Source organism: Manis javanica, chromosome 2 (genome assembly GCF_040802235.1).
Source record: "Manis javanica isolate MJ-LG chromosome 2, MJ_LKY, whole genome shotgun sequence".
NCBI classification, from domain to species: Eukaryota; Metazoa; Chordata; class Mammalia; order Pholidota; family Manidae; genus Manis; species Manis javanica.
Window position 1 is genome coordinate 129494028 of NC_133157.1, and position 25865 is coordinate 129519892.

The window sequence follows — 25865 nt, forward strand, 5'->3', positions numbered from 1 at the left end:
TTTCTAAGTTCTCAGAATAGCACTCTCTATCTGAAGCCTCAATTACCTATTTTTCTTTACATCCAGTCACCCATGCAAATCTTTGACAATTCTTCTACCACGTTTCCTATACTATTTCTCACCACAGCTAGCAGCTCAGCTCGGAACCCCAAACTTCATGCCTCAGCAGCCTGGTCTCCCTCCCTTAAGCCTCCTCCCACTACCAATGGAGTCCCTAAGCCTCTACCAGATGACTCTTTCCCACCCTTTCATCAAGCCAAAGGAAGAGCAACAAGTGAAGAAAAAGGTGATGTGTGCACCTTCAAGCCCCTCACAGCCCAGACAGCTTGGCTTCCCTTTATTCTCCAAGGCCAAAAGCAAACTTTTACACAGATCTACCCTTCTTCCAACTCAAATCTAGCCAACAACTGTAAATGATACAAAGACTATGGAGGGCAGGGATGGTTTCTCCCCTTGCCTTTGAGATTCCCACAACTTTAACTTAAAACCACCGCCCTGCATAGCCAGCCACAAGCTTAATCCTCTTCCCGAGCACTCCCCTCCCTCTCCCTGCCTTGGTGCATGGCAAAACCACTCCCCACCCTTCAGAACACTGCCCAACACCCTACTTCCTAGACCACTGCAGCTGCAGAGGCACCATTCTTCCCCAAACTCACCATTTTTATTGCCTTTTTCCACCCATTTACAACTTAAGGTAATGAAATATTATGTGCTGTTGAACATCAAGGATGCAGTCTAAGGAAAACGAAACTTTCAATAAATAGTACTTTATTATTGGAGAATTATTCTGAGTGAGCCACAACACAAAATATAATTATTTGTGAATCTGTGCTGATATAAATGATTAATGGAAGAGAAGATGCAAATTTCTTTGCAGAAGAATTCAAAATAATTTATGTAGATACTCCAACAGCCTTACACAGATCCATATCAAAATGGGGAGGAATGTTAAGTCTTTTTTGGCAATCAAGGACACTATGAGTAGTCATGCATGGGGTGGGAGACATTAAATTTTCCAAAATTTTTATTTCACTTGAAACTAAGAATTTTATTTCTGGCAACAAAATATTTGTCAGTTAGTCACAGTGCACTTGATTCATTCTTGACAAAATGCCAAATACCCGAGTCCTAATAACCAGAGTTGACCTGCCAGCTGTCCTTTCCAGTACAAACAGAACTGTAAGAAAAAAGCAGGCAGTAAGGCTCACAACTGCAGCACAGGCATGCTCGTTGGACAACACACTCCATGTGCATGAGTACTTTATTCCTACTTCCCATCTCAAAACACAGAGTAGTGAAGAGATGCACTCAAGGGCCAGCATTTAAAAAAACGAACTGCTGTCCTAGCCACGGCAATCAGACAAAACAAAGAAATATAAGGAATCCAGATTGGTAAAGAAGAAGTTAAACTGTCACTATTTGCAGATGATATGATACTGTACATAAAAAACCCTAAAGACTCCACTCCAAAACTACTAGAACTGATATCGGAATACAGCAAAGTTGCAGGATACAAAATTAACACACAGAAATCTGTAGCTTTCCTATACACTAACAACGAATCAATAGAAAGAGAAATCAGGAAAACAATTCCATTCACCATTGCATCAAAAAGAATAAAATACCTAGGAATAAACCTAACCAAAGAAGTGAAAGACTTATACTCTGAAAACTACAAGTCACTCTTAAGAGAAATTAAAGGGGACACTAACAGATGGAAACTCATCCCATGCTCGTGGCTAGGAAGAATTAATATCGTCAAAATGGCCATCCTGCCCAAAGCAATATACAGATTTGATGCAATCCCTCTCAAATTACCAGCAACATTCTTCAATGAATTGGAACAAATAATTCAAAAATTCATATGGAAACACCAAAGACCCCGAATAGCCAAAGCAATCCTGAAAAAGAAGAATAAAGTAGGGGGGATCTCACTCCCCAACTTCAAGCTCTACTACAAAGCCATAGTAATCAAGACAATTTGGTACTGGCACAAGAACAGAGCCACAGACCAGTGGAACAGATTAGAGACCCCAGAAATTAACCCAAACATATATGGTCAATTAATATTTGATAAAGGAGCCATGGACATACAATGGCAAAATGACAGTCTCTTCAACAGATGGTGCTGGCAAAACTGGACAGCTACATGTAGGAGAATGAAACTGGACCATTGTCTAACCCCATATACAAAGGTAAACTCAAAATGGATCAAAGACCTGAATGTAAGTCACGAAACCATTAAACTCTTGGAAAAAAACATAGGCAAAAACCTCTTAGACATAAACATGAGTGATCTCTTCTTGAACATATCTCCCCGGGCAAGGAAAACAACAGCAAAAATGAGCAAGTGGGACTACATTAAGCTGAAAAGCTTCTGTACAGCGAAAGACACCATCAATAGAACAAAAAGGAACCCTACAGTATGGGAGAATATATTTGAAAATGACAGATCCGATAAAGGCTTGACGTCCAGAATATATAAAGAGCTCACACGCCTCAACAAACAAAAAACAAATAACCCAATTAAAAAATGGGCAGAGGAACTGAACAGACAGTTCTCCAAAAAAGAAATACAGATGGCCAAGAGACACATGAAAAGATGCTCCACATCGCTAATTATCAGAGAAATGCAAATTAAAACTACAATGAGGTATCACCTCACACCAGTAAGGATAGCTGCCATCCAAAAGACAAACAACAACAAATGTTGGCGAGGCTGTGGAGAAAGGGGAACCCTCCTACACTGCTGGTGGGAATGTAAATTAGTTCAACCATTGTGGAAAGCAGTATGGAGGTGCATCAAAATGCTCAAAACAGACCTACCATTTGACCCAGGAATTCCACTCCTAGGAATTTACCCTAAGAACGCAGCAATCAAGTTTGAGAAAGACAGATGCACTCCTATGTTTATCGCAGCACTATTTACAATAGCCAAGAATTGGAAGCAACCTAAATGTCCATCGGTAGATGAATGGATAAAGAAGATGTGGTACATATACACAATGGAATACTACTCAGCCATAAGAAGTGGAAAAATCCAACCATTTGCAGCAATATGGATGGAGCTGGAGAGTATTATGCTCAGTGAAATAAGCCAAGAGGAGAAAGAGAAATACCAAATGATGTCACTCATCTGAGGAGTATAGGAACAAAGGAAAAACTGAAGGAACAAAACAGCAGCAGAATTACGGAACCCAAAAATGGACTAACAGGTACCAAAGGGAAAGGAACTGGGGAGGATGGGTGGGCAGGGAGGGATAAGGGGAGGGAAGAAGAAGGGGGGTATTAAGATTAGCATGCATGGGGGGGAGGGAGAAAGGGGAGGGTGGGCTGCACAACACAGAGAGGACAAGTAGTGACTCTACCACATTTTGCTAAGCTGATGGACAGTAACCGTAATGTGGTTGTTAGGGGGGACCTGATATAGGGGAGAGCATAGTAAACATAGTATTCTTCAGGTAAGTGTAGATTAAAAATTTAAAAAAAAAAAGAAAGAAAGAAAGAAAAGGGGGATTACTCCTTAACAGGATAAAACTATTGGTAAATCAAAGATCAACGCATGCTTTAAATATCCTTAATGTTGATCACTTAAAGGGTGTCAGATGATCAGCCATGGAGGTACTCTTTTCTGATAATATTCCTTTCTCTTAATTAAAAAAAAAAAAAAAAAAAAGCAGTTACTGTGTGCTGACCTCCAATGAGTTCTGCACAGTGGTATAGAGGGCATGTCAAAGTGTGGGCAAAGGGTCTGTTTGTTTCTACGCAGAAGATCAAGGCCTAGCTTGGATACCCAGAAAATGAACTAAGATACGATATGAGGAGGAGCTTCCGGCATCAGCACTCTCTGGAGGACTCGTGCCGGGGGATGATCATCAAAAAGCCTCCACAGGGATCCGGACGATGCTGCGGTTGTGGCTGCATCCAGCCCACCGTCTCCTGGACTTGCCATAAGAAGGAGGAGGGAGATGTCTAGGCTGGCATGTGCATACAGTGAGACAACGAATTTGACTGGATCTGTACTGTTGGAACTCAACCAGGAGTTGGGAGGGGTGCAAGTTGTAGCACCCCAAAATCTCATGACTATAGACTATCTATGGTTAAAAGAACATATGGGATGTGAACAGATCCCAGAAATGGGCTGCTTTAATTTGTCTGATGGTTCAAGTATAGTTGGACAATATCCATCATATCATAGATAAATTTTCACAAATGCCTAGGGTGCCTAAATGGTTTTCTTGGCTTCACTGGAGATGGCTGGTAATTATAGATTTGCTTTGTTTATGTCACCGTATTCCTATTATGTTAATATGTGTGTGCAAATTAGTTAGTAGTTTAAAACCTATACATACTTAAGGTACTCTACAAGAAGATATGTCAAAGAAATAATCAATCCTCCCAAGTTTCCTTCATATGCTACATCTATAGCTTTTCTTCTTCCTTCCTAATTACAACCCTTAAATAGAATTCGTGCCTCATATCGAATTTACCGAGTATCATAATTCCTCCAGGTGGTAAAGATATCTCGAGACAAGTGCTGGGCATACAAGCCACAGGGCATAAATCTGCAAAGAAGTAAAAAGCTAACCTTTGCAAACAATATGGCTTCTCTCTCACTTACCAACTTTACATTTCCCTGTATGGCCCCGGAAGATGACTGGTTAGCCAGAGACGGGTAAGATTCCTCAAGGGAGGAACAACCTAAGACAGGCACAGTCGCAGGGGGGCCATCAGGTGAAAATTTGGGGATCAACAGAGGTGAGGCTCAGAACCTCACCCCCCCTGCTTTGAGAGAAATCTTCTGCATCCGAGGATGTCTTGCTGCCCTTGTCTAGCCTGGATTAATACTTAGTCCATAGGCACACACCTGATCATCTGATCATCTACATTTGCCTTCTTACAGCACTAAACTATGTTTTCTACCTTTATCTTGCATCTACCTACCACTTCAGCATTTTATTAAAAATAAAAATAATAATAATAATAGGAGAAATGTGGGATCAACATATAAATCAAGTACAAAAATCAAACGAATATTCATATTTGACCTGATTGTTTATAGGTCATATTGCATGATCAAAACCGAAAGTTTCTGTGATGACTGCCCTTGTACTGTTCACCATGTAAGAATTTATTCACTATGAAAGAATTCGTTCACCATGTAAGAACTTGTTCGTTATGCTTCAGAAGATTGGAGACTGACGAGAATTAGGCTTGAGATGGATTAATGATTGTACATTGAGCGTTGACCCCCCTATACTGATTTTTATTGTTGTTAACAACCATTTGATCAATAAATATGAGAGATGCCCTCTCAAAAAAAAAAAAAAAAAAAAAAAAAACGAACTGCTTTTGCTCTGTCAAGGACATCCTTAAGTGAACTGTTTTTTACTTCCTTAACTCTGGGCACACTGCAGTAGAGTACCAAGACCTGGTACTGTTTGGCGCTGATGCCTTCCTTCATGGGAAGGCACTAGCAGTTCTACCCACCACTGCTTTGCATGATCATTACAAATGTCACCACAGTGAAAAGGAGAAGAACTATTAAATGAAAGCAGTTTTGACTCTCCTGAGAATCATGGAAGACCACTGTCTAGAAGTAAGGATTTGCAGCATACTGTGAGCCTCTACCAGGCCCACAGCCACCACCGGAAAGATTGTAGTGTGGGCTTACACACTTCTGGGGACGTGGGAGCACAGAGAGCACTTACCTGTGTGAGATAGAAGACGTGAGTGTGAGGGACTGTGAACAGGGCGTTGACCGCACCACGGAAGGTATAGATCTGTTGGTGTGGGTCCCCTACAAAGATTTTCCCACATGGCTGAGACAGAACTATATTCATGATAGCTGCAACCAATAAGAGGGAAAGTAAGAGACTGGAAGGAATGCCAACCCACATAGCAAAAAGAAACCACACTTGAAGGCAGAGAAAGATGATAATGCTTTCATGAAACTCTCCAGGCATGCTGGACACTAAGAGTTGTCTCTCCCTGCAGGATAGGCCTGTTCAATCCAAAGGAGTGATTTTCTGAGGGTCACAGAAACAGTGTCTCAAACTAGGAATGCAGACTATTTTTAATCCTGGATAGATTAATGAGTATAAGAAACCACATGGGCAAATATAATATGAAGCAAATTGTCTTCTTTAACATTGTAACTTAAGGCCCAAAAATGACCTATAAAGTCACGCTATTTTCTGTTAGCCACTTGAAAAATATGCAACACAAATTATTCACTCTGACCTGACTACCTTTTTCCACTCAGCATGAGTCTTGGCCCCCATTAAATGATGACCTAGGCTTAGTCAACATTTTAACAACCTAAGCAAAACATGTACAGAAAAATTAATCTGCTGAGTCAGGGGAAAGGACAACTGTGGATATCCGAAGTCCAACAATACAAGATTTCTGAACAACTGAATGTCACTTGCTTTTCTTTATGACAAAGAAGAATAACTGATTTCACATGCATGCCCTCTTACATAACCATGATGCTGTTTCTATGCACTTGAGACTACAATGTCCTGAATAGTTTATCACCTGGGGTACAGTCCTGGGCCTCATCCACAAAGATGGCGTCAAAGGAAGCAAGCAAAGGCTTGCTCAGTTGCCAGAGTTTCAAGTAGCCTAAAAGGAGGGCATAGCAAGAGTCAGAGCTCATAAGTAAAGCAGTCACACTGAACAGAGAGCAAGATCTGGGAACCTGCATACCATCATGAGTCATTTGGTAAGCCTCTTCTTTGCATTCCCCCAGCTTCCGCATGTTGTCCCAAAGTCTGCTTGCTTCAAGGACACCATTCTAGAAGAGAAGTGAAGTTGTAATCCATAGTTTAAGACCCTGGAAAAGAGAGCACCCTGACATCATGCTTCCATCTCCACATAGAGAAGTCAGAGCAAAGGCACCAGCTCAGCCCAGTAAGTGGCAGCCAGACCCTTCACCCCTCTGGCCTGTCAAGTACAGAGGTGAGTAAGATGGTGGGCCATGCCAAGCCTAGTGACAGAACACCACTCAGAGAGCACAACACCTGATGAACCATAAAAAGCTGAATTATTCCTCTAGATTTATGACTGACAGTAATTCATAAAAAGAATGGCAAATGACTGAAGACTTATGAAAATTAGGAAAGCAATTTCTAATCTTCAGATTCTAGGTCCAGCAGACCCACAACAAGCTCTTAGAAACCTTGGGTAGATGCCGCCCCTCTTCAATGGGAGGAGCGGTGTGAGGGTGAGGTGAGAGGCCTGTGAGTGTCCCTCACAGAAAACACTGGGCAATCACAGCCATGCAGTGGGCCTCTGGTCCCCCCAGCCCCGCCCAGCGACAGCCTGCCCACAGTGCTTTAGACACCAATGACAAACAGAACGCTGCACCACGGCTCTCCTTGCATGTCCCAAACCCTCCTGCTGAAGACATCACATACTCACCAGTTTTTCACTCTGTTCAACCATGACTCGCTGTCCTTGGCTGTTCTTACACCAAATAGGCACATGATCAATAGTCAACTCTTCATCAGCTGAGGCAAAGAAGTTCTCCAAAGTCTTACATACTAGCTTGGCCCTTATGAATCCACCTTTCCCTTCAGCAAGGACAGAATTGACCATGAAGGGTGTTAACTTGAAGAGATTCAATTTCTTCTTTAACTGGTACCTATAAAGCACATTCCAAATGAGTAGTATTTGGCTTTACTGCCACGCACTATTTAGTGTCTCCTCCACTCCCAACTCCCTTCTCTCCAATGACACCACAGGTCATTCTATGTGTCACACATAGGTGAAGGAGAAACACCAGAGAGGTTGAGCAAGGTCCACACATGATTTGAAATGGTTTCATTAGGCTTTCACGAATTCACATATAACAGCCCAGAAGCAGCAACCCAGGGCCAATACCACTATTCCAAGGTGTGGACCAGATTCCAAGTCACCCCCAAGAGGGACACTCCAAGCCTTCATGTGCAAGGGAATGCTGGTTCATAGGCCCCAGGAGACCTGGGCCAAGAACACCTCAGCTCAGTCTTCTCCCCCACTTCTGAGGGAAGCCTATCTGAGTGGTGATACCCTGGACTTCAGACAAGTCATTCTGACTTTCTGTGCCTCAATTCCAGAGAAATGAGAATGCCCTCTTCAGCAAGATACTATTATTTGTAAACAATATATTTTTATTGGTGAAAAGCATGAATCGCTAAATATCTTTTTTATTTCCTGCCTCTAAATGAAGATGAAAACATTAAATGTTCTTAGTGTCATTGTGTGAGAGTTCATATGTGATCACAACGATCACAGTGTGAAAATCAGTCATCAGATGGAACAATGATGGGGGCAATGCAATGCTCACTTCCGCCCGACGTGTCCATAGGCCATGGAATGAAAGGTTTTGCAGATGACATTGCTGGGGAAGACTAGCTCGGCCTGCTTGGCAATGCTCTTGTTGAAGGTCACATACAGAAACCTGCTCTGAGACCACTTCTCCGCGTACTTGACCAGGGTAGAGGTCTTCCCGGTGCCTGGGGAAGCCAAGAGGAAAGGAGTGACCCTCTAACTGGGAAAAACTATTGCAAAGGATGCCATAATCAGGTCTTACCCATGTTTACTTACCTCACCTCTTACTTGAGTGATAAGTGTTTCAATACTGATAAAAATTATAAACAGTATAGTGAAAAGAGGAGCAGATTCTAAGCACATTAACCTGGGTGGGATCATGGCTCTAGGAGGGTCTATCCGAGGAGCAAAGGGTAAGCCACCTGATCTCACGAAACCTCAGTGTGCTCATCAGCTATGAGTGGGTAACACTGACCTTGTAGGGTCTGGCAGGATAATCACCATGTACTCAGTGGAGAAACTGGATGTGGCAGCCACTGCTTGCCTAGGCATCATTAATGCTTCGACAGCAATAACAGGCAGATGAGAGTGAAGGACTCTCCTGACCCATTCTGAACTCTCCTGTCTGCCTAGCCTCTTCACCACTCATTCGACTATTCAGTTATTCACTTGTCATTCACACAACAAGTTCTCACCAAGCACTTACTACATGTTCAGCTGTATGCTAAGCACTGGGAGTATATTCAAACACATAAAGCAAGATTCTTATATTACAATCTAGTTGATAATACAATACAAATACAGTTGGAACAATTAAAACAGAATCAAAGTATAATGATACACAGTAGGATAAAAAAGATGGATTTGGAAACAAAAATTTTCACCTTTAAAAGAAGAAAAACAGTACCTCTTTCCCTCCCTAACAGGGCTTCTCTGGAGATCAAAGACATAGTGTGTAAGCATTTATAAAATATGGATGTTGGCTATTCTTACTATATAATCAGGTACCAGTTAATGCATATCATTAGTTACAGGAAGAGTTTAGAGAACATACAGGACTCCAACAGCTAAAGAAGCCTCCATCAAGAAGAAACATCAATGATGGGAGTCAACACAGCACAGCAGGGAAAGGGAGAGGAGGACTGGGGAGAGAGAAGGGAGGGGAGGAAAAAGGCTCACTTTTAGAGAGACACCAACCTTAAATTCTACCTCTGCCACCTATTGCTTATGTTACCTGGGGCAAGTCATTATAATTTTCCTGAGCTTCAAATCTTTCTCTATAAAATAGAGATGACTAAGCCAAATGATTTCCCTCATTTGTGGAGTATAACAAAGAAGCAAAACTGAAGGAACAAAATAGCAGCAGACTCAGAGACTCCAAGAAGGAACCAGTGGTTACCAAAGGGGAGGGGTGTGGGAGGGCGGGTGGGGAGGGAGGGAGAAGGGGACTGAGGGGTATTATGTTTACTACACATGGTGTGGGGGATCACGGGGAGAACAGTGTAGCACAGAGAAAGCAAATAGTGAATCTGTGGTATCTTACTACACTGATGGACAGTGACTGCATTGGGGTCTGGGTAGTGACTTGATAATATGGGTAAATGTAGTAACCACATTGTTTTTTCATGTGAAATCTTCATAAGAATGTATATCAATCATACCTTAATAAAAAATTAAAAAAAAAATAGAGATGACTAAGCAAGCTTCCAGAATATAGTTAGGATTACCACAGTGCCAGGCATATAGCAGACATTTAACAAATGGTGGTTGTTGCTTTTAGTAGGAAATGGAAACAGAAAAGAAGTGCAAAGAGTGCAGGCAGAGAAAGCAGCATGAACAAAGGTTCAGATACAAAAACAACCATGTACCTTGAGAGACTCTCAGTACAACTAGCTGACTGAGGCAGGAGTGTAACAGACAATATATTTAGGAATGTACGGTAGAACCAAATGGCGGGAGAGCCTTGCAGATTTTACCCTACAGAAATCAGGGAGCTACTGAAACTCTGACCAGATGCTCTAACACCACCTGCCACCCCATAAGCAATCAGTGCCTAAGCATGTACAATGACACAGAGCAGGCTGGCTCAGTACCAGTGGTGTCCACCCCACAGACTAATTCCCACAAACAACTTGTATCACCAGGAACTCCGGTGTGAATGTCCCTTGACTGGTAAGAAAAAGCATTACCTGGCAGCTGCTTTTTAGATTATTTAATTTTAACAGTTTGGTAACAGATCAAAGTAAAGATACTCTGGCAGGTGTGAGGATCGGGATTTGGCGGTAAGAGGCATGAACCTGACTTTCTATTCAGGAATGGAAAGCTCCCTTACCTGCAAATGCCATAATTTTTACCACCTGGAGAGGTTCCATCTTATGGCTCAGAATCAGCTGCTGTTCATGTGTAAGTTGGATGCTTGTTTTCTTGCTATAATCATTAAAGAAGACAGATCAGTAAAACAGAAAAGAATTGAAAAGCCCAGGTAACGGACTGTCAAAACCAAACAGGCAAATTGGATGAACAATTTAACCACCACCAATAAAAGTACCTCCTATTAGGGTGATAAAAGTGTCATAAAATTAGGTTACGTTGTTGGATGCATGTTCAGTAAGTTAAAAATTACTGAATTTTACAGTTAATGGGTATATTTTATGTAATATAAATTATACCTCAATAAAGTTGTTAAAACAAAACAACCCTCACCCTTAAGTATGAGAAAGAATCAAGAATGGCAAACAAAATACTCTCTCTCTCTCTCTCTCTCTCCCTCTCTCTCTCTCTCTCTCTCTCTCTCTCTCTCTCCCTCCCTCCCCTCTGAATACATACCCTGGCCAGACTGAAGGTTCCTCTCTAACTTCTGTGGCCTGAGTACAGGAATTCTCCTGAAGATACAGGCAATAGAAAATGTTGTAGTGAATCCTAATAGGGAAAAAGCAGATTTAGGGATTCTTCATATTAAGTTACAACTTGTATCTTATTTTTTCTCAGATGTATTCAGACTTCTTACTATTTCTAAAAAGAAAATACCTACCATCTTATTATGGGAGGAAAAAAAAAGAAAGAAAAGAATTTAAATATACCTAGAGCTGACCAAAGCCCACTGAGAACATAGCTCTGGGAAGACGCCTGGCTCCAGTGTGTAATGGCAAAAGGATGGAGACCAGGACATGCTCTTTGGGGAACAAGGCACCAACTGTGACCTTAAGAGACAATCACAAGACCAGTAAGAACCAGCTAAAAACAAATGTAAATTCTGCTCCTAGAGGTGAAATCATTATTCAACATCAACTTAATGTCATCTTATCTTTCTGAGCCTGTTTCCTGCTCTCTGCTTCCCATGAGGTGACAGTGGTTTAGAAGCATGAAGAACATTCTATCTTTTAAGGTTCCAAAGGTAAGGTGCTACACTGATAACAAGATATGATTACCAATGACTGAAAAACAAAATAACCTGCAAGTCACCAAGATGGAGCAAAAATGACACAGGGCACTCAAAAGAGGCACTGGACATGGTCAAACATAGCCTGCTACCAGCCTGTGTTCCCACTGAACCCAAACTCCTTTCTCCATAAACAATTGCCCACATTTTAGTGCACTGCTCCCCATCCCAAGTGAAAAGAAGTGATCTCCAAACATCAATCATTTTGGTGCAACAAATACCTTTAATAATACAACATTTCAGCCTCCGGCCATACTAAGATTATCTCCTAGGTAAAGCAGGAAGAAATACATAAACACAGCAAAACTCAACATATCATACCTTCCATTCTCATCTATGCCCATGTGAGCATGCAAATTATCCATAGGTTCATATTTGCCCTTAATGTTATTCATCATTTGTGTATTTGTCTTGTCCAAATTATGTCATAAAACTCCTTGCCCTGTGCCTCAATGCTCTGGAGTGCGATACACCGTCAACTACATTTAATGAGGTGAAACAACTCAGAAACTCAGTAAGTATGCTGATGTTTTTGAAGAATGAATGTTCCATCCTTGAACCTCACCAAGGGTGATGGCCATAGCTCATCTGGTGCCATCAGCCATGTCTCTCCTTGGCTCACTAGTTCCAGAGAAAGAAGCCCTCTCCAGGCTTGTGCTCCCCATGATCCGCTGAACTGCCATGATGCTGCCTGTCACACAGAGACCAGGGCCTGTAGAGCTGCCCTCATACCCTGCATGTGATGACTTCCTCCTGTGGCCCACAACATCTTCCCTCAGCTGGTCTCTGTCCACCCCTCATAATCATACTGGTCCCTTACGTATTACATTCTGCCACCCTGGGCTTCTTTTGTTCCTTGTATAAATTCATTTCTGTCTCTGTGCCCTTAAATAACTTATTCCTTCCACTAACATGCTCTCCCCTAAATCCTCAAATGGCTGGCTTCACATTCAGGTTTCAATGCAGACGTCACTTCCTCAGGGAAGCTTTTTTTCACCCAGTCTAGAGTTCTCACTCCCTCGCCCATCATCCTATTATTTTTCTTTGCTCACTAAAACGTTCTTGTTTCACATATTTACTTATACAGTGCCTGTCCCCCCTCACCAGAACATACAATACACAAGAGCAAGAAGAGGGCCCAACTTGCCCAGTGGCATCCTGAGTGCCTGGAGAACTATCTCATTCATGTACAGGTGCTAAAAAGCTTGCTGAGTGTGCTTATGACCTCATAAGCAAGACCATTCAGGTTACTGAATTAGCAACCCACATGCTACTGACAGCCTTTCTCTCACTAAGATGATAAATGGCAATGACTCAAGCATAATTCTTAAACCCTATCCCAAAAAAGAGAAATGGAGGAACCAAATCCTAACATTTTCCTAGGAAAACACAGCCCAGTACGAATACAGGTTTCTTTCAGTGAGGAGACTTCACTTCGGGCTTCAATCCCCCCAAGTGGGAAGACCGCCTCCCCACACCTTCCAGTTGTTGGGGTGGATATCTGCAGAGCACTGTTACCTGCACCGCTACACTTCAACGTGCAAAGCCTCCACTTTACAGACAGAGCCTGGGGTGGAGCAGCACAAGGCTGCAGCTCGCCCAAGTTCCAGCTGGAAAAGAGCAGAGCTGGGACTTGCAGCAGGGGCAGGCCTTCCACTCTACCAGGCCATGGCTCCCCCCACAGCTTTACCGATTGCTGATGTTAATCCCTTTCTCCCTCATGGCGTAGAGCAGCACTGCGATGCAGTATAAGGTCTCAGTGATTTCCGGCATGGTCACGGTGGATCCAGGTCTCCTGAGGCAGAGGAGCAGCTGCTGGATGTCATTCACACTGCTGGACAGGAGGACAATGGCTGCTACCAAAGCCCAAACGTTGACACCCTGCAGGGGGAGGTGGGCCAGGATAGAGGGAGGGAAGACCCCAAACACAATGAATGAACAGCACATCAGACAGCAAAGAGAGCCAAGTTTGGGGTTTGGATGCCACCTACAGTATTGGAATTCAGGACAAACTTCCCAAAGACATTTGGCAAGCAATGAGAACCTTCCTTTTTGCCCTGGATTCCTTTCTTCTCATCACCTTTGAATCTGAGTCCTCAGTTTCTTTAATTAAATAACATTTATGAAGTATCTAACAAGGACCTCACACAGAGGTAACACTCTCACCTCCCCACCCACCCTCCCCAGGTCAGTGTGAGCTCTCACACAGTATCCCAGTGTGATACTCTGGACTGAGTATCCATTGAGTCCAGACACTCAATGGAGTCAAAACAAGCTCACCAGTAAATAGGTGCCTACTTGGGAGGCACAGAAGATGGCAGACACAAAAGAAGACAGCAGTCTTGAGGAGGACATTAAGATATTAACTATTTATTTTATACTATTATTATTTAGTAATTATTAAATATTAAGCTAAATAAATTTTAAAAAATTATAATGGACAGTATGCTCCACTTAGTATGTCTAAGAAAATGTTCACTAACACAGAAATAGTCAATAATGGACATATATCTTTAACATTTTTAACTTTACAAGTCTCCCTGTTAAAAAATACATTCCAAGAAAGGAAGGGTCCATGTAGCTCTTGCTACAACCAGACTTGAAAGAAAGCTCACTTCACCACCATCAATGATCCACTTCACTCAAGTGAAAAAAAAAGAGAAAAGCAGATGGCTAGATTCCCAACCCCTACCAGTTACAGAATACAGGCTAATGAGGTTTCATATAGCTTCCAAGACAGAATCTTGGAATCTCTGATGTAGAGGAGGAGCTGCAAGACTGAGTGAGGAAAATGAAGACTACTTCCAGGGTATCATTAACTCATTGTGTGTCTGTAGCAAGATTCTTAATTTCTTTGGCTCTTTCAAATAACCCAAGTTGTCAACAATGGAATGGGCTGCCTTATAAGAAAGCTTATTAATCAGTGTTCAGAGGCTAGACGACCATCCTCTGTTGAGGACTCCTGCACGGAATAAGAAATTACACAAATGAATTTTTAAATTCCTTCTAAATTTAAGAAGCTATAACAATCTGGCCTTTTATTTTTCTAATGGGGCCAATGCCAAGATTGGGCTTCAGAGGAGCAATTAAAGGAACATTTTGAAAATAAATCTAAAATAACCTTCAGACAAACTTATCACCAATGTACTTTTTTCCAATGAGAACGGTGCTGCTGACCCTCAGTAATTTCCACAGCCTCTTCACATACCGTAGCTGCAGCATAGAGGTCCGGGAGGTGCTGCCGCACACATGCTTCCGCCTCAGGAAGGAGGACATGATCCCTCAGACTCCACAGTGCCCTTCCAGGATCCACACTTGGGGAGCACTTAGTGGTGGCTGTGTAGCTGTAAGACAGTCACAGAGTCCATAAGGAAATCCTAAGTGGACTATATGGGAAGGGACTTGAGAACCTGTCTCCCTCCGGGGAGGAAGACAACTCACCGGATGAGGTTCAGCACACACAAGTCTGACTCCTTTTCTATGCTGTAGTTCAATAAGATCCCATCCACTTTGCTGACAGCTTGTTCTTCGTTCATCAGGTATCGATGATACAGCTTTTTCCAAGGAATGAACTATATAGTTTAAAAAATCCAAAATGACATGCAGGCAATGGCTATGACAGAACAGATTAAGCCACAAACACAGATAACCTTTTACTAACTGAAAAGTGATTATAACTCACAATTCAAAATCTGGGCAAAGCGAGTAGCTATATTATCCAAATTTTGGCTGGAAACTAGAAGAACCAGGTCATGGTTTTGGTTCTAACATTAACTTGTTATAGAACCTGGGAAAAGCTAGTGCTTCAATTTCCCCATCTGAAATAGGGTCCTGTCCCTGTCAGGACATTAATGGCTCAGAGTTTCAGTGAAGACTAAATTATACAGGAGCTGTAGCTGTACTAATAGCAGACAAAACAGATTTTACATAAAAAAGTACTGTAAGAAACAAAAAAGGAGCTTATATAATGATAAAAGAGTCAATTTGCCAAGAAGGTATAATTATATGCACCAAACATCAGACTTCCTCAATCAAGGAAACAAACATTGACAGAATTGAAGGGAGAAACAGATAGCAACGTAATAGTAATAGGAGACTTCAATACTCAACTTTCAAGAATGGCAGAACCAACAGACAGAAGATCAGTAAGGAAACAGAGAACTTGAACAATGCTGGACCAACCGGACCCAAGAGACACAGTCATGGACAAAACAGTCCACCCAATGACAGCAGAACACAATCTTCTTAAATGCACATGGACAGATTATATGCTAGGCCACAAAAGAAGTCTTGACATATTTTAAGAGATTGAATTATAGAAAGTATATTTTTCAATCACCATGGAATGAAACAAGAAATGGGAAACAGAAAGAAGACTGGAAAACCCACATATATGTGGAAATTAAATAACATACAACTGATGGGCCAAAAAAAAAGTCATGAAGAAATCAGAAAATACCTGAGACAAGGGAAAACAAAACACAGCATACCAAAACTTGTGGAAGACATGACAGCAGTACTAAGAAAGAAGTTTATAGCTGAAAGCACTTACATTAAAAAAGAAGAACGATCACAAATCAACAGCCTAACTTTACACCTAAAGGAACCAGAAAAAGAACAAAGTAAACCCAAAGCTAGCAGAAGGAAGGAAATAATAAAGACCAGAGATAAAATAGAAAATAGAAAAATAGGAGGAAAAAAAAAAATCACTGAAACTAAGAGTTGATTTTTTAAAAGATCAACAAAATTGACAATCCTCAGGTAGATAAAGAAAAGAGAATAGTCACATAATTACAATCAGAAATGAAGAGGGCACATTACAACTGTTGTCACAGAAATAACAAGGATTATAAGAGATGACTAAGGAACAACTCTGTACCAGCAAACTGGAAAACCTAGAAGTGGATAAATCCCTAGAAACATAACACACCAAGAGTGAGTCATGAACAAACAGAAAGTCTGAGGAGACCAATAATGGATAAGGTAGCTTAGTCAATAATCAAAAACCTCCCAACAAAGAAAATTCCAGGACCAGATGGCTTTGCTAGAGAATTCTACTAAAAATTATAAAGAAGAATTCATATCAATCCTTCTCAAACTCTGTGTAAAAATTAAGAGGAGGGAGCACTTCCAAACTTACTCCATGAGGCCGGCATAACCTTAGATCAAAGCCAGAGAAAAACATAGGAAGTGAAAAGAAAATGAGACCCATTACAGGTTTCTGAAAATAAATCATCATGTAACTTTTGGTGATGAAAAATAAGCATTATTCTAACACTTCAAGAGGTAAGTATAAGCAGAATGGAGAATACCTTTGCTCATTCCCATCCATGACTACTGAGTTCACACACAAGAGATCTCAATTTAGTGGGTAGAAATGCTGTAACACATACAATGCTGTAACTTTTGGTGATGAAAAATAAGCATTATTCTAACACTTCAAGAGGTAAGTCAAGCAGAATGGAGAATACCTTTGCTCATTCCCATCAATGACTACTGAGTTCACACACAAGAGATCTCAATTTAGTGGGTAGAAATGCTGAAACACATACAAAAGCAAAAAGACAATTCTCAGAAAGTAGGAGACAAAACTTGAAGCAAAGGATGGAGCAAGAGTGATGTGCTTAGAAGAAAAATGAACCAAGTCTCAATATGTCCATCTTGCACTCCATCCTGAAATTTTTAAGCTTCAACATATCTGAAGGAAGAGTCAGTCTCTATTTCTCTGGTTTATCCCCAATGCCTAGTCTAAGAGATACATAAGCTAAGCAAAACTGTCTCCCAGTCCTCAGGTTCACTGGAGAATCAGAACCTGTAAAGGGAAGAAATATAACCAAACAACAAAGGGCGGGGAGGGGCGGGGTGGGGCAGGCAGGGCACCAGAGCAGAGATAAATGACAGCAGCGCTGAAAAGTCTTTTGAGAGTGGGCTCCCCACTGTGTCAATCTCAAAAAGTACTCCAAGGTGATTCAGTGGGAATGGTCATTCATTACCTACCACATGCAAAATATTGTGAAGTACAATGAAGAAGGCAAAAACAAATAGGGCAACCAGCTTTCTATCATTGAGCCAAAAACTTTAAAGGAAGAAGAAGGGCTCTCTAACCCATGGCGCAGAATATGATAAGCTTGTAACAGGCAGAAACTGCTACAGCAGCACAGGAGGAGAAAGTGAGAGACTGCAGTGGAATGAAATGGGAAGGAGCAGCGTGAAGCCCAGCAGCAGAGGTAAGATGTGCACAAAGGCAGGAAAGCCCTTTCTGGGATGGTGGAGACTTGACCCGCAAACACAGGGTAAGGAGCAGGCCGTCTGTGGTTGGGCGCACCAAACCATTTGCTATGTCGAGCAGTGAGCACTGAGGCTGGAGTCACAGGGTGGCAAATATGGAAAGCCTCAAAGGCTTCCAGGGAAACTGTGTGCTCTTCTGGAGGCTAGGGGAAACTACTCTTTCTAAAGAAACACTAAAATCAGAGGTATGCATTAAGTGAATCTAATCTATGTATTTTTAGAGAAGACATCACAGGCCCACAAGTGTTTTACCTACCAGTGGGTCACTGATGATCTCCCTCCAGAGGTGGCACACCAAGCTCAGATTCCAGTAGAGATCCTCCATGGGAAGGAAAGCAAAGACGTGCCTCAGGACTTCACTAGGCAGGCTACAGATGTGGCTCTGGGGTTCTTGACAGGGTGAGGTCCCAAAAAGCCCATAGTAAGAGTCAGGAATGAGATCAGGACCAGTGTCCTCCACCTCTTGGCTGGAGTTTCCAGATCCCACGGAGAGCTGTGACACACAGTCCTCTGCTTCGTGCCTAGCTTCCCTGGGCCTTATGCATGACAGGGACAATCGGTGCCGTGGGGTTTTCTTAGAAACCCCATCGCACTGACCAGTCCCTGAAGCTTGATTCCTCTCATCCTCAAAGGATCGAGACCGCTTCCTCACAGGCAGAGCAGAGCCTGACAAGCTCAGAGTTGCTTCTCCATCACTTTCCTGAGGCAGGGCACAATTGCTCTCTGCAACAAAGATCATTTCCCCCTCCGAGTCCTTAGAGCTGTCCTGGCCCACAGAATTGCTTTTGGCCATGTCATTGGTGCGCCACTCCTGGCCAGCTGGGAAGAATTCAGTGTTGTATCTTTGCCATCTTTGACCTGCACGGAGAACCCAACAGAATGAACCAGAAATGAATAATGACTGCAGACTCACTGTAGACCCAAATGAAACAAACTAATTTTCAATTACGTATATTAATAGAGGAAAGAGACAGGACATATTTATTGGTCAACTGATTATATAGTATAGCTTAACTGACTCTTCATAAGTCAGATTTAGAAAGAGACCAGCCTTTGGATGGTTTGAGGGCCACATATACTTTGTAATACAAACAAACTGACTACCTAAATGGACAGACACCCCCTTACAAAACTTCACCTCTCCAGGCTTGCTCTTAGAATAACAAATCTAAGTTTGCTTAAGTAGAGAGGAAAATTCTTTAGATTACTGGGATTCCATAAAACCCACATTTCTCCTTTGACAGAGTTAAAACCCTTTAAATTCATTATTTCCTCCTGTGAAGCTGACACCTTTATTTTATAATAAAAAAGGCAATTTCAATAAAATTAAATTAAAATTTAATAGAATTTAGTAAAATAAAAATATATTATTTTATAATAAGAGAGTCAGAATTCTCTTACTATTAGAGTGGTACCTAATCTAGTCTATACATTTACTCAAAAGGCATTTACTAAGCACCTGCTATTCTGAAAAAAACATAAAGTGAAACTTAGTATACACAGTCCCTGACCTCGCAGATTTTCAAGGCATTTATGAGTCCATATGGTGATTTTATACATCACCACAGTATCTTTAAACTCCCATAAATTATTATAAAATGCCAGTGAAGCATTTCAAGTTTGTCAATACACAAAAAAATACATAGCTCTTGAAAAGGCTGTAGCCAAAATTCTCACTTTGGAAAATAAGAAGTAAAACAAAACTGGGTTTAGCCTTTTACAGAATTTATAGAATTTAATATTTTTTTATTGTTAAGGAAAAGTTTGTAACTTCTCCTGGGGCAGTTTGATAAAATGTAGACTTCAGACATTAATAGGCCTGGGTTAAATCCTGCTATTTTCTTTTTGTGGAACTCAACTGCACCAATTTTTATGGAGAGCCTACTACATGTCCAGTGCTAGCACTCCATGCTGGAACATACACATGCTGACCAAGTCTCTCTCATAGAGAGCTCCCAACCCAGAGAAGATGACTTACAAACACAAAATAAAATACCAAACATCATAAAACCACTGAGCTCTGTAACATCTTTCTGTGTTGACAGATAGTAACTACACTAGTTGGGGAGGGCATTTAATAATGGGTATAACTGTTGAATTTCTATGTTGTATACTTGAAACCAATATAATATTGCATGTCAACTATACTTAAATTTTAAAAAAATCTTAAGTAAATAAATAAAAACTGTTGAGTTTAACACTGCCTCATAAATTGGATATGGTAGTTTCAAAAAGTGGTAAACACATATTGCAAAATTTAAAGACCACTAGATAATGTAATGTTTGAGTTGGATTCTGAAATAGCATATATCAACAGGAAAACTGGCAATCTGGAGTACACTGGCAGACATTAACAAATGTGGGAATTGGGCTGGTCCATGGGTGTGTATGAGAAAACCAACCTGCCACAGGTGTGGTCTGCATGTAAAGCAAACACGCATCAGATAATAACAGCTATCAGGTGACGGTGCGTCAGAGATGGAGTCCATAATAGTGAAGGGGACATTTCACTATGGGTTCTTCAGGGTGGCAGTGACATGACAGAAAACAGTATTCAAGAATACTCAAGAATATTGATGACATATGTTTCAGTGGATTTGGAAGAAATAAAATCTGAAGGCAGGTAGAAGGTGGCTGCAGCAGCCCAGGTATGAGGTGACAAAGGGCACAGTCTACCAAGAAAGTGCTGGGTGAGGGGACACTCTGGGGAAAACTAGTGATACAGTGGACCTAGTAATGCACTGGGCATACAGGATGACTGGACAGTCAGGAAATCACACCAGCTCCATACTGGGCTACTGGTGACTCGGTGTGTGATTTCTGCCATGCCATGATCAGGCAAACTAATGGCATTCATGCAGCACGTCTTACCAACCAGTATGACAGGATGGAATTTTCATGGAGTACTGACAAATAATGAAAAACATGTCAAACTATTGGAACAGCACTACAAAATCACAGCAGCAATGTTTACAAATCCTGAAAGTCAGGCAAAGTCTATAAATTCTACAGATGCTGAATGCAAGGTGCTTTGGAAGACATACCCCTAGTTCTGCTTTTTGTTCTGGGTCTAGGATAGAGACTGGAGTTCAGGTCCCTGTTGGTCCATCTTTGGCCGTAGGGCTGGATCACAGTCAAGTGACTCTGAGCCAAATATTGGCAGTCAATGGTTGTAAGATGCTTCCACTTAAACCGTCTCACTGTTTTGCACCAAAAGGTAGAAGAAATGGGACACTGGTTAGTTAGCATCAATTCCACAAGCCAGCCAGCAAAGGATACTGTTTCAGGAATACAATGACTGTCAACTGTCCCAGACAGCTCTTTACCTCTTCCCTACGTTCCTATCAACTTTTGTCACTTCATACTATCTTAGCATTTCCTCCTTAGTAGTTAAGAATCCTAAGATCCTAAACTTACCTTTTTTTTTCGTTGACTTATTATACATTCTAGAAGCCCTGACTGTGAAATGCTGGATGAAGTGCTCATTCATAAGGAAGTTGCCGGAAGCCAAGATGGCAGCATGAGAACAGCAGAAATCTCCTCCCAAAAACATATATCTTTTGGAAAATACAACAAATACAACTATCCCTAAAAGAGAGACCAGAAGACACAGGACAACAGCCAGACTGCATCGAGAACCCAGGGCCTTGCGAAGGGAGTAAGATAGAAGCCGTGGCCCGACGGGACCCGAGCACCCCGCACCACAGATCCCAGTGGGAGGAGAGGAGTCAGAGTGGAGAGGGAGAGGGAGCCCACGACTGCTGAACACCCAGCCCTACCCATCCGCACTGGAGCGCAGACACACAGTGCGTGGGGTGATGGAAACTAAGGAAACGGGACAGTAAGACCTGTGAGCGGGTACCCGCAGCCGGTAACACAGGGACAAAAAAAAGTGAGTACCCTTTGAAAGTCTTAAAGGGACAGGGACCCCACAGGTGGACAGAGGCGTCCCGGCACTATCAGCTTAGCAGCTGGGAACCCAGGGAACTCCAGGCGGCCTAACCCCTTGGGCGGCAGAGGAGCTCCGAGGCCCCTCACGGTGATAACAATCTCCCTCCAGTTCCCCCTCCAGCACCGCTCCACCATAGCAGTAAGGCCATGCCCACAGCAATCATGCACACGGAGCTTCCTTCAGAGCAGCCGGGCAAGAATCAGGGACCCAGTCTGCGCGCAGCTGCCCAGCACAAACTGCTAGAGGTCACTGCTCTCCCAGGAGAGGAAGGCCATAAAGTAGCAAGAAGGGATGCTCTCCCAGCTGACAGATGCCAACTACCCATGACTATCTCTATCTCCATGAAAAGGCAGAAGAATTTCATACAGACCAGATTAACCCAGAGAGTCTTCCCTGAAAAGGAATCTGGGGAGATAGACCTGACCAACCTTCCTGAAAAAGAATTTAAAAGTAAGGTCATAACCATGCTGATGGACTTGCAGAGAAATATGAAAGAGCTAAGGAGGGATAATACAGCAATAAAACAAAACAATTTCTGGAAGGATTTAAAAGCAGAATGGATGAGATACAAGAAGCCATTGATGAACTAGAAACCAGAGAACAGGAACACATAGAAGGTGACGCAGAGAGAGATATAAGGATCTCCAGGATAGAAACATTAAGAGAACTGTGTGACCAATGCAAAAGGAGCAATATCCGCATTATAGGGGTACCAGATGAAGAAGAGAGAGAAAAAGGGATAGAAAGTGTCTTTGAAGAAATAATTGCTGAAAACTTCCCCAAACTGGGAGAGGAAATACTTGCTCAGACCACAGAAATACACAGAACCCCCAAAAGAAGGGACCCAAAGAGGACAACACCAAGACACATAATAATTAAAATGGCAAAGATTAAGGACAAGGACAGCATTTTAAAGGCAGCTAGAGAGAAGAAAAAGGTCACCTACATAGGAAAACCCATCAGGCTATCATCAGACTTCTCAACAGAAACCTTACAGGCCAGAAGAGAATGGCATGATATATTTAATGCAATGAAACAGAAGGGCCATGAAACAAGAATACTATATCCAGCACGATTATCATTTAAATATGAAGGAGGGATTAAACAATTCCCAGACAAGCAAAAGTTGAGGGAATTTGCCTCCCACAAACCACCTCTACAGGGTATGTTAGAGGGACTGCTCAAGACGGGAGAACCCCTAAGGTTAAATAGATGTTACCAGAGAAAATAAAATCACAGCAAAGAAAGCAGACCAACCAAATACTAACAAAAGGCAAAAAATAAAATCAACTACTCAAAAAAGCAGTTAAAGGAAACACAAAAGAGCACAGAATAAAACAACCAACATATAAAGAATGGAGGAGGACAAATAAGAAGGGAGAGAAATAAAGAATCACCAGACAGTGTTTATAACAGCTCAATAAGCGAGTTAAATAAGACAGTAAGATACTAAAGAAGTTAACCTTGAACTTTGGTAACCATAAATCTAAAGCCTGCAACGGCAATAAGTACATATCTTTCAATAGCCACCCAAAATGTAAATGGACTGAATGCACCAATCAAAAGACACAGAGTAATAGAATGGATAAAAAAGCAAGATCCATCTATATGCTGCTTACAAGAAACTCACCTCAAACCCAAAGACATGCAAAGACTACAAGTCAAGGGATGGAAAAAGATATTTCATGCAAACAACAGAGAGAAAAAAGTAGGTGTTGCAGTACTAGTATCAGACAAAATAGTCTTCAAAACAAAGAGAGTAACAAGAGATAAAGAAGGACATTACATAATGATAAAGGGCTCAGTCCAACAGAGGATATAACCATTCTAAATATATATGCACCCAATACAGGAGCACCAGCATATGTGAAACAAATACTAACAGAACTAAAGGAGGAAATAGAATGCAATGCATTCGTTTTAGGAGACTTCAACACACCACTCACTCCAAAGGATAGATCCACCGGACAAAAAATAAGTAAGGACATGGAGGCACTGAACAACACACTAGAACAGATGGACCTAATAGACATCTATAGAACTCTACATCCAAAAGCAACAGGATACACATTCTTCTCAAGTGCACATGGAACATTCTCCAGAAGAGACCACATTCTAGCCCACAAAAAGAGACTCAGTAAATTCCAAAAGATTGAAATCCTACCAACCAACTTTTCAGACCACAAAGGTATAAAACTAGAAATAAACTGTACAAAGAAAACAAAAAGGCTCACAAACACATGGAGGCTTAACAACATGCTCCTAAATAATCAATGGATCAACGACCAAATTAAAATGGAGATCCAGCAATTTATGGAAACAAATGACAACAACAACACAAAGCCCCAACTTCGGTGGGACGCAGTGAAAGCAGTCTTAAGAGGAAAGTATATAGCAATCCAGGCATACTTAAAGAAGGAAGAACAATCCCAAATGAATAGTCTAATGTCACAATTATCAAAATTGGCAAAAGAAGAACAAATGAGGCCTAAGGTCAGCAGAAGGAGGGTCATAATAAAGATCAGAGAAGAAATAAACAAAATAGAGAATAAAACAATAGAAAAAAATCAATGAAACCAAGAGCTGGTTCTTAGAGAAAATAAACAAAATTGATAAGTCTCTAGCCAGACTTATTAAGAGAAAAAGAGAATCAACACACATCAACAGAATCGGAAACGAGAATGGAAAAATCACGACAGACTCCACAGAACTACAAAGAATTATTAAAGACTACTATGAAAACTTATATGCTAAGAAGCTGGAAAACCTACAAGAAAAGGACAACTTCCTAGAAAAATACAACCTTCCAAGACTGACCAAGGAAGAAACACAAAAGTTAAACAAACCAATTACGAGCAAAGATATTGAAGAGGTAATCAAAAAACTACCCAAGAACAAAACCCCCGGGCCAGATGGATTTACCTCGGAATTTTATCAGACATACAGAGAAGACAAAATACCCATTCTCCTTAAAGTTTTCAAAAAATTGAAGAGGAGGGAATGCTCCCAAACACATTCTATGAAGCCAACATCACCCTAATAACAAAACCAGGCAAAAACCCCACCAAAAAAGAAAATTACAGATCAATATCCCTGATGAACGTAGATGCTAGATACTCAATAAAATATTAGCAAACTGAATTCAAAAATATATCAAAAGGATCATACACCACGACCAAGTGGGATTCATCCCAGGGATGAAAGGATGGTACAACATTTGAAAATCCATCAACATCATCCACCACATAAACAAAAAGAAGGACAAAAACCACATGATCATCTCCATAGATGCTGAAAAAGCACTTGACAAAATTCAACATCCATACACGACAAAAACTTTCAGCAAAATGGGTAGAGAGGGCAAGTCCCTCAATACAATAAAGGCCATATATGATAAACCCACAGCCAACATCATACTGAACAGTGAGAGGCTGAAAGCTTTTCCTCTGAGATCAGGAAGAAGATAGAGATGCCCACTCTCCCCACTGCTATTTAACATAGTACTGGAGGTCCTAGCTACGGCAATTAGACAAAACAAAGAAATACAAGGAATCCAGATTGGTAAAGAAGACGTTAACTGTCACTATTTGCAGATGACATGATACTGTACATAAAAAACCCTAAAGACTCCACTACAAAACTACTAGAACTGATATTGGAATACAGCAAAGTTGCAAGGTACAAAATTAACATACAGAAACCTGTGGCTTTCCTATACACTAACAATGAACTAATAGAGAAATCAGGTAAACAATTTCATTCACAATAGCATCAAAAAAAAATACCTAGGAATAAATCTAACCAAGGAAGTGAAAGACCTATACCCTGAAAACTATAAGACACTCTTAAGAGAAATTAAAGGGGACACTA

General features: G+C 41.4%; 1 protein-coding gene across 6 annotated transcripts in view; it reads right to left on the reverse strand.

The window, feature by feature from the left end:
• FBH1 (F-box DNA helicase 1) overlaps positions 1 to 25865 on the reverse strand; it is a 56740-nt gene that overhangs the window by 14572 nt on the left and 16303 nt on the right. For 5 of the 6 annotated variants that reach the window (XR_012128135.1, XM_037001507.2, XM_037001521.2 and 2 more), the window contains 12 exons: positions 21088 to 21243; positions 18300 to 18901; positions 15197 to 15327; positions 14964 to 15099; positions 13446 to 13636; positions 11143 to 11235; positions 10649 to 10743; positions 8333 to 8501; positions 7426 to 7648; positions 6712 to 6799; positions 6541 to 6627; positions 5712 to 5848 (listed from right to left, as the gene is read on the reverse strand). Coding sequence is in view for 5 of the 6 variants with exons in the window: in XM_037001507.2 (XP_036857402.2) it covers positions 5712 to 5848; positions 6541 to 6627; positions 6712 to 6799; positions 7426 to 7648; positions 8333 to 8501; positions 10649 to 10743; positions 11143 to 11235; positions 13446 to 13636; positions 14964 to 15099; positions 15197 to 15327; positions 18300 to 18901; positions 21088 to 21243 (2108 nt within the window). In the remaining variant the exon portion in view is untranslated. The remainder of the gene's footprint in view (positions 1 to 5711; positions 5849 to 6540; positions 6628 to 6711; positions 6800 to 7425; positions 7649 to 8332; positions 8502 to 10648; positions 10744 to 11142; positions 11236 to 13445; positions 13637 to 14963; positions 15100 to 15196; positions 15328 to 18299; positions 18902 to 21087; positions 21244 to 25865) is intronic. The other variant, XM_037001531.2, reaches the window with a different exon arrangement.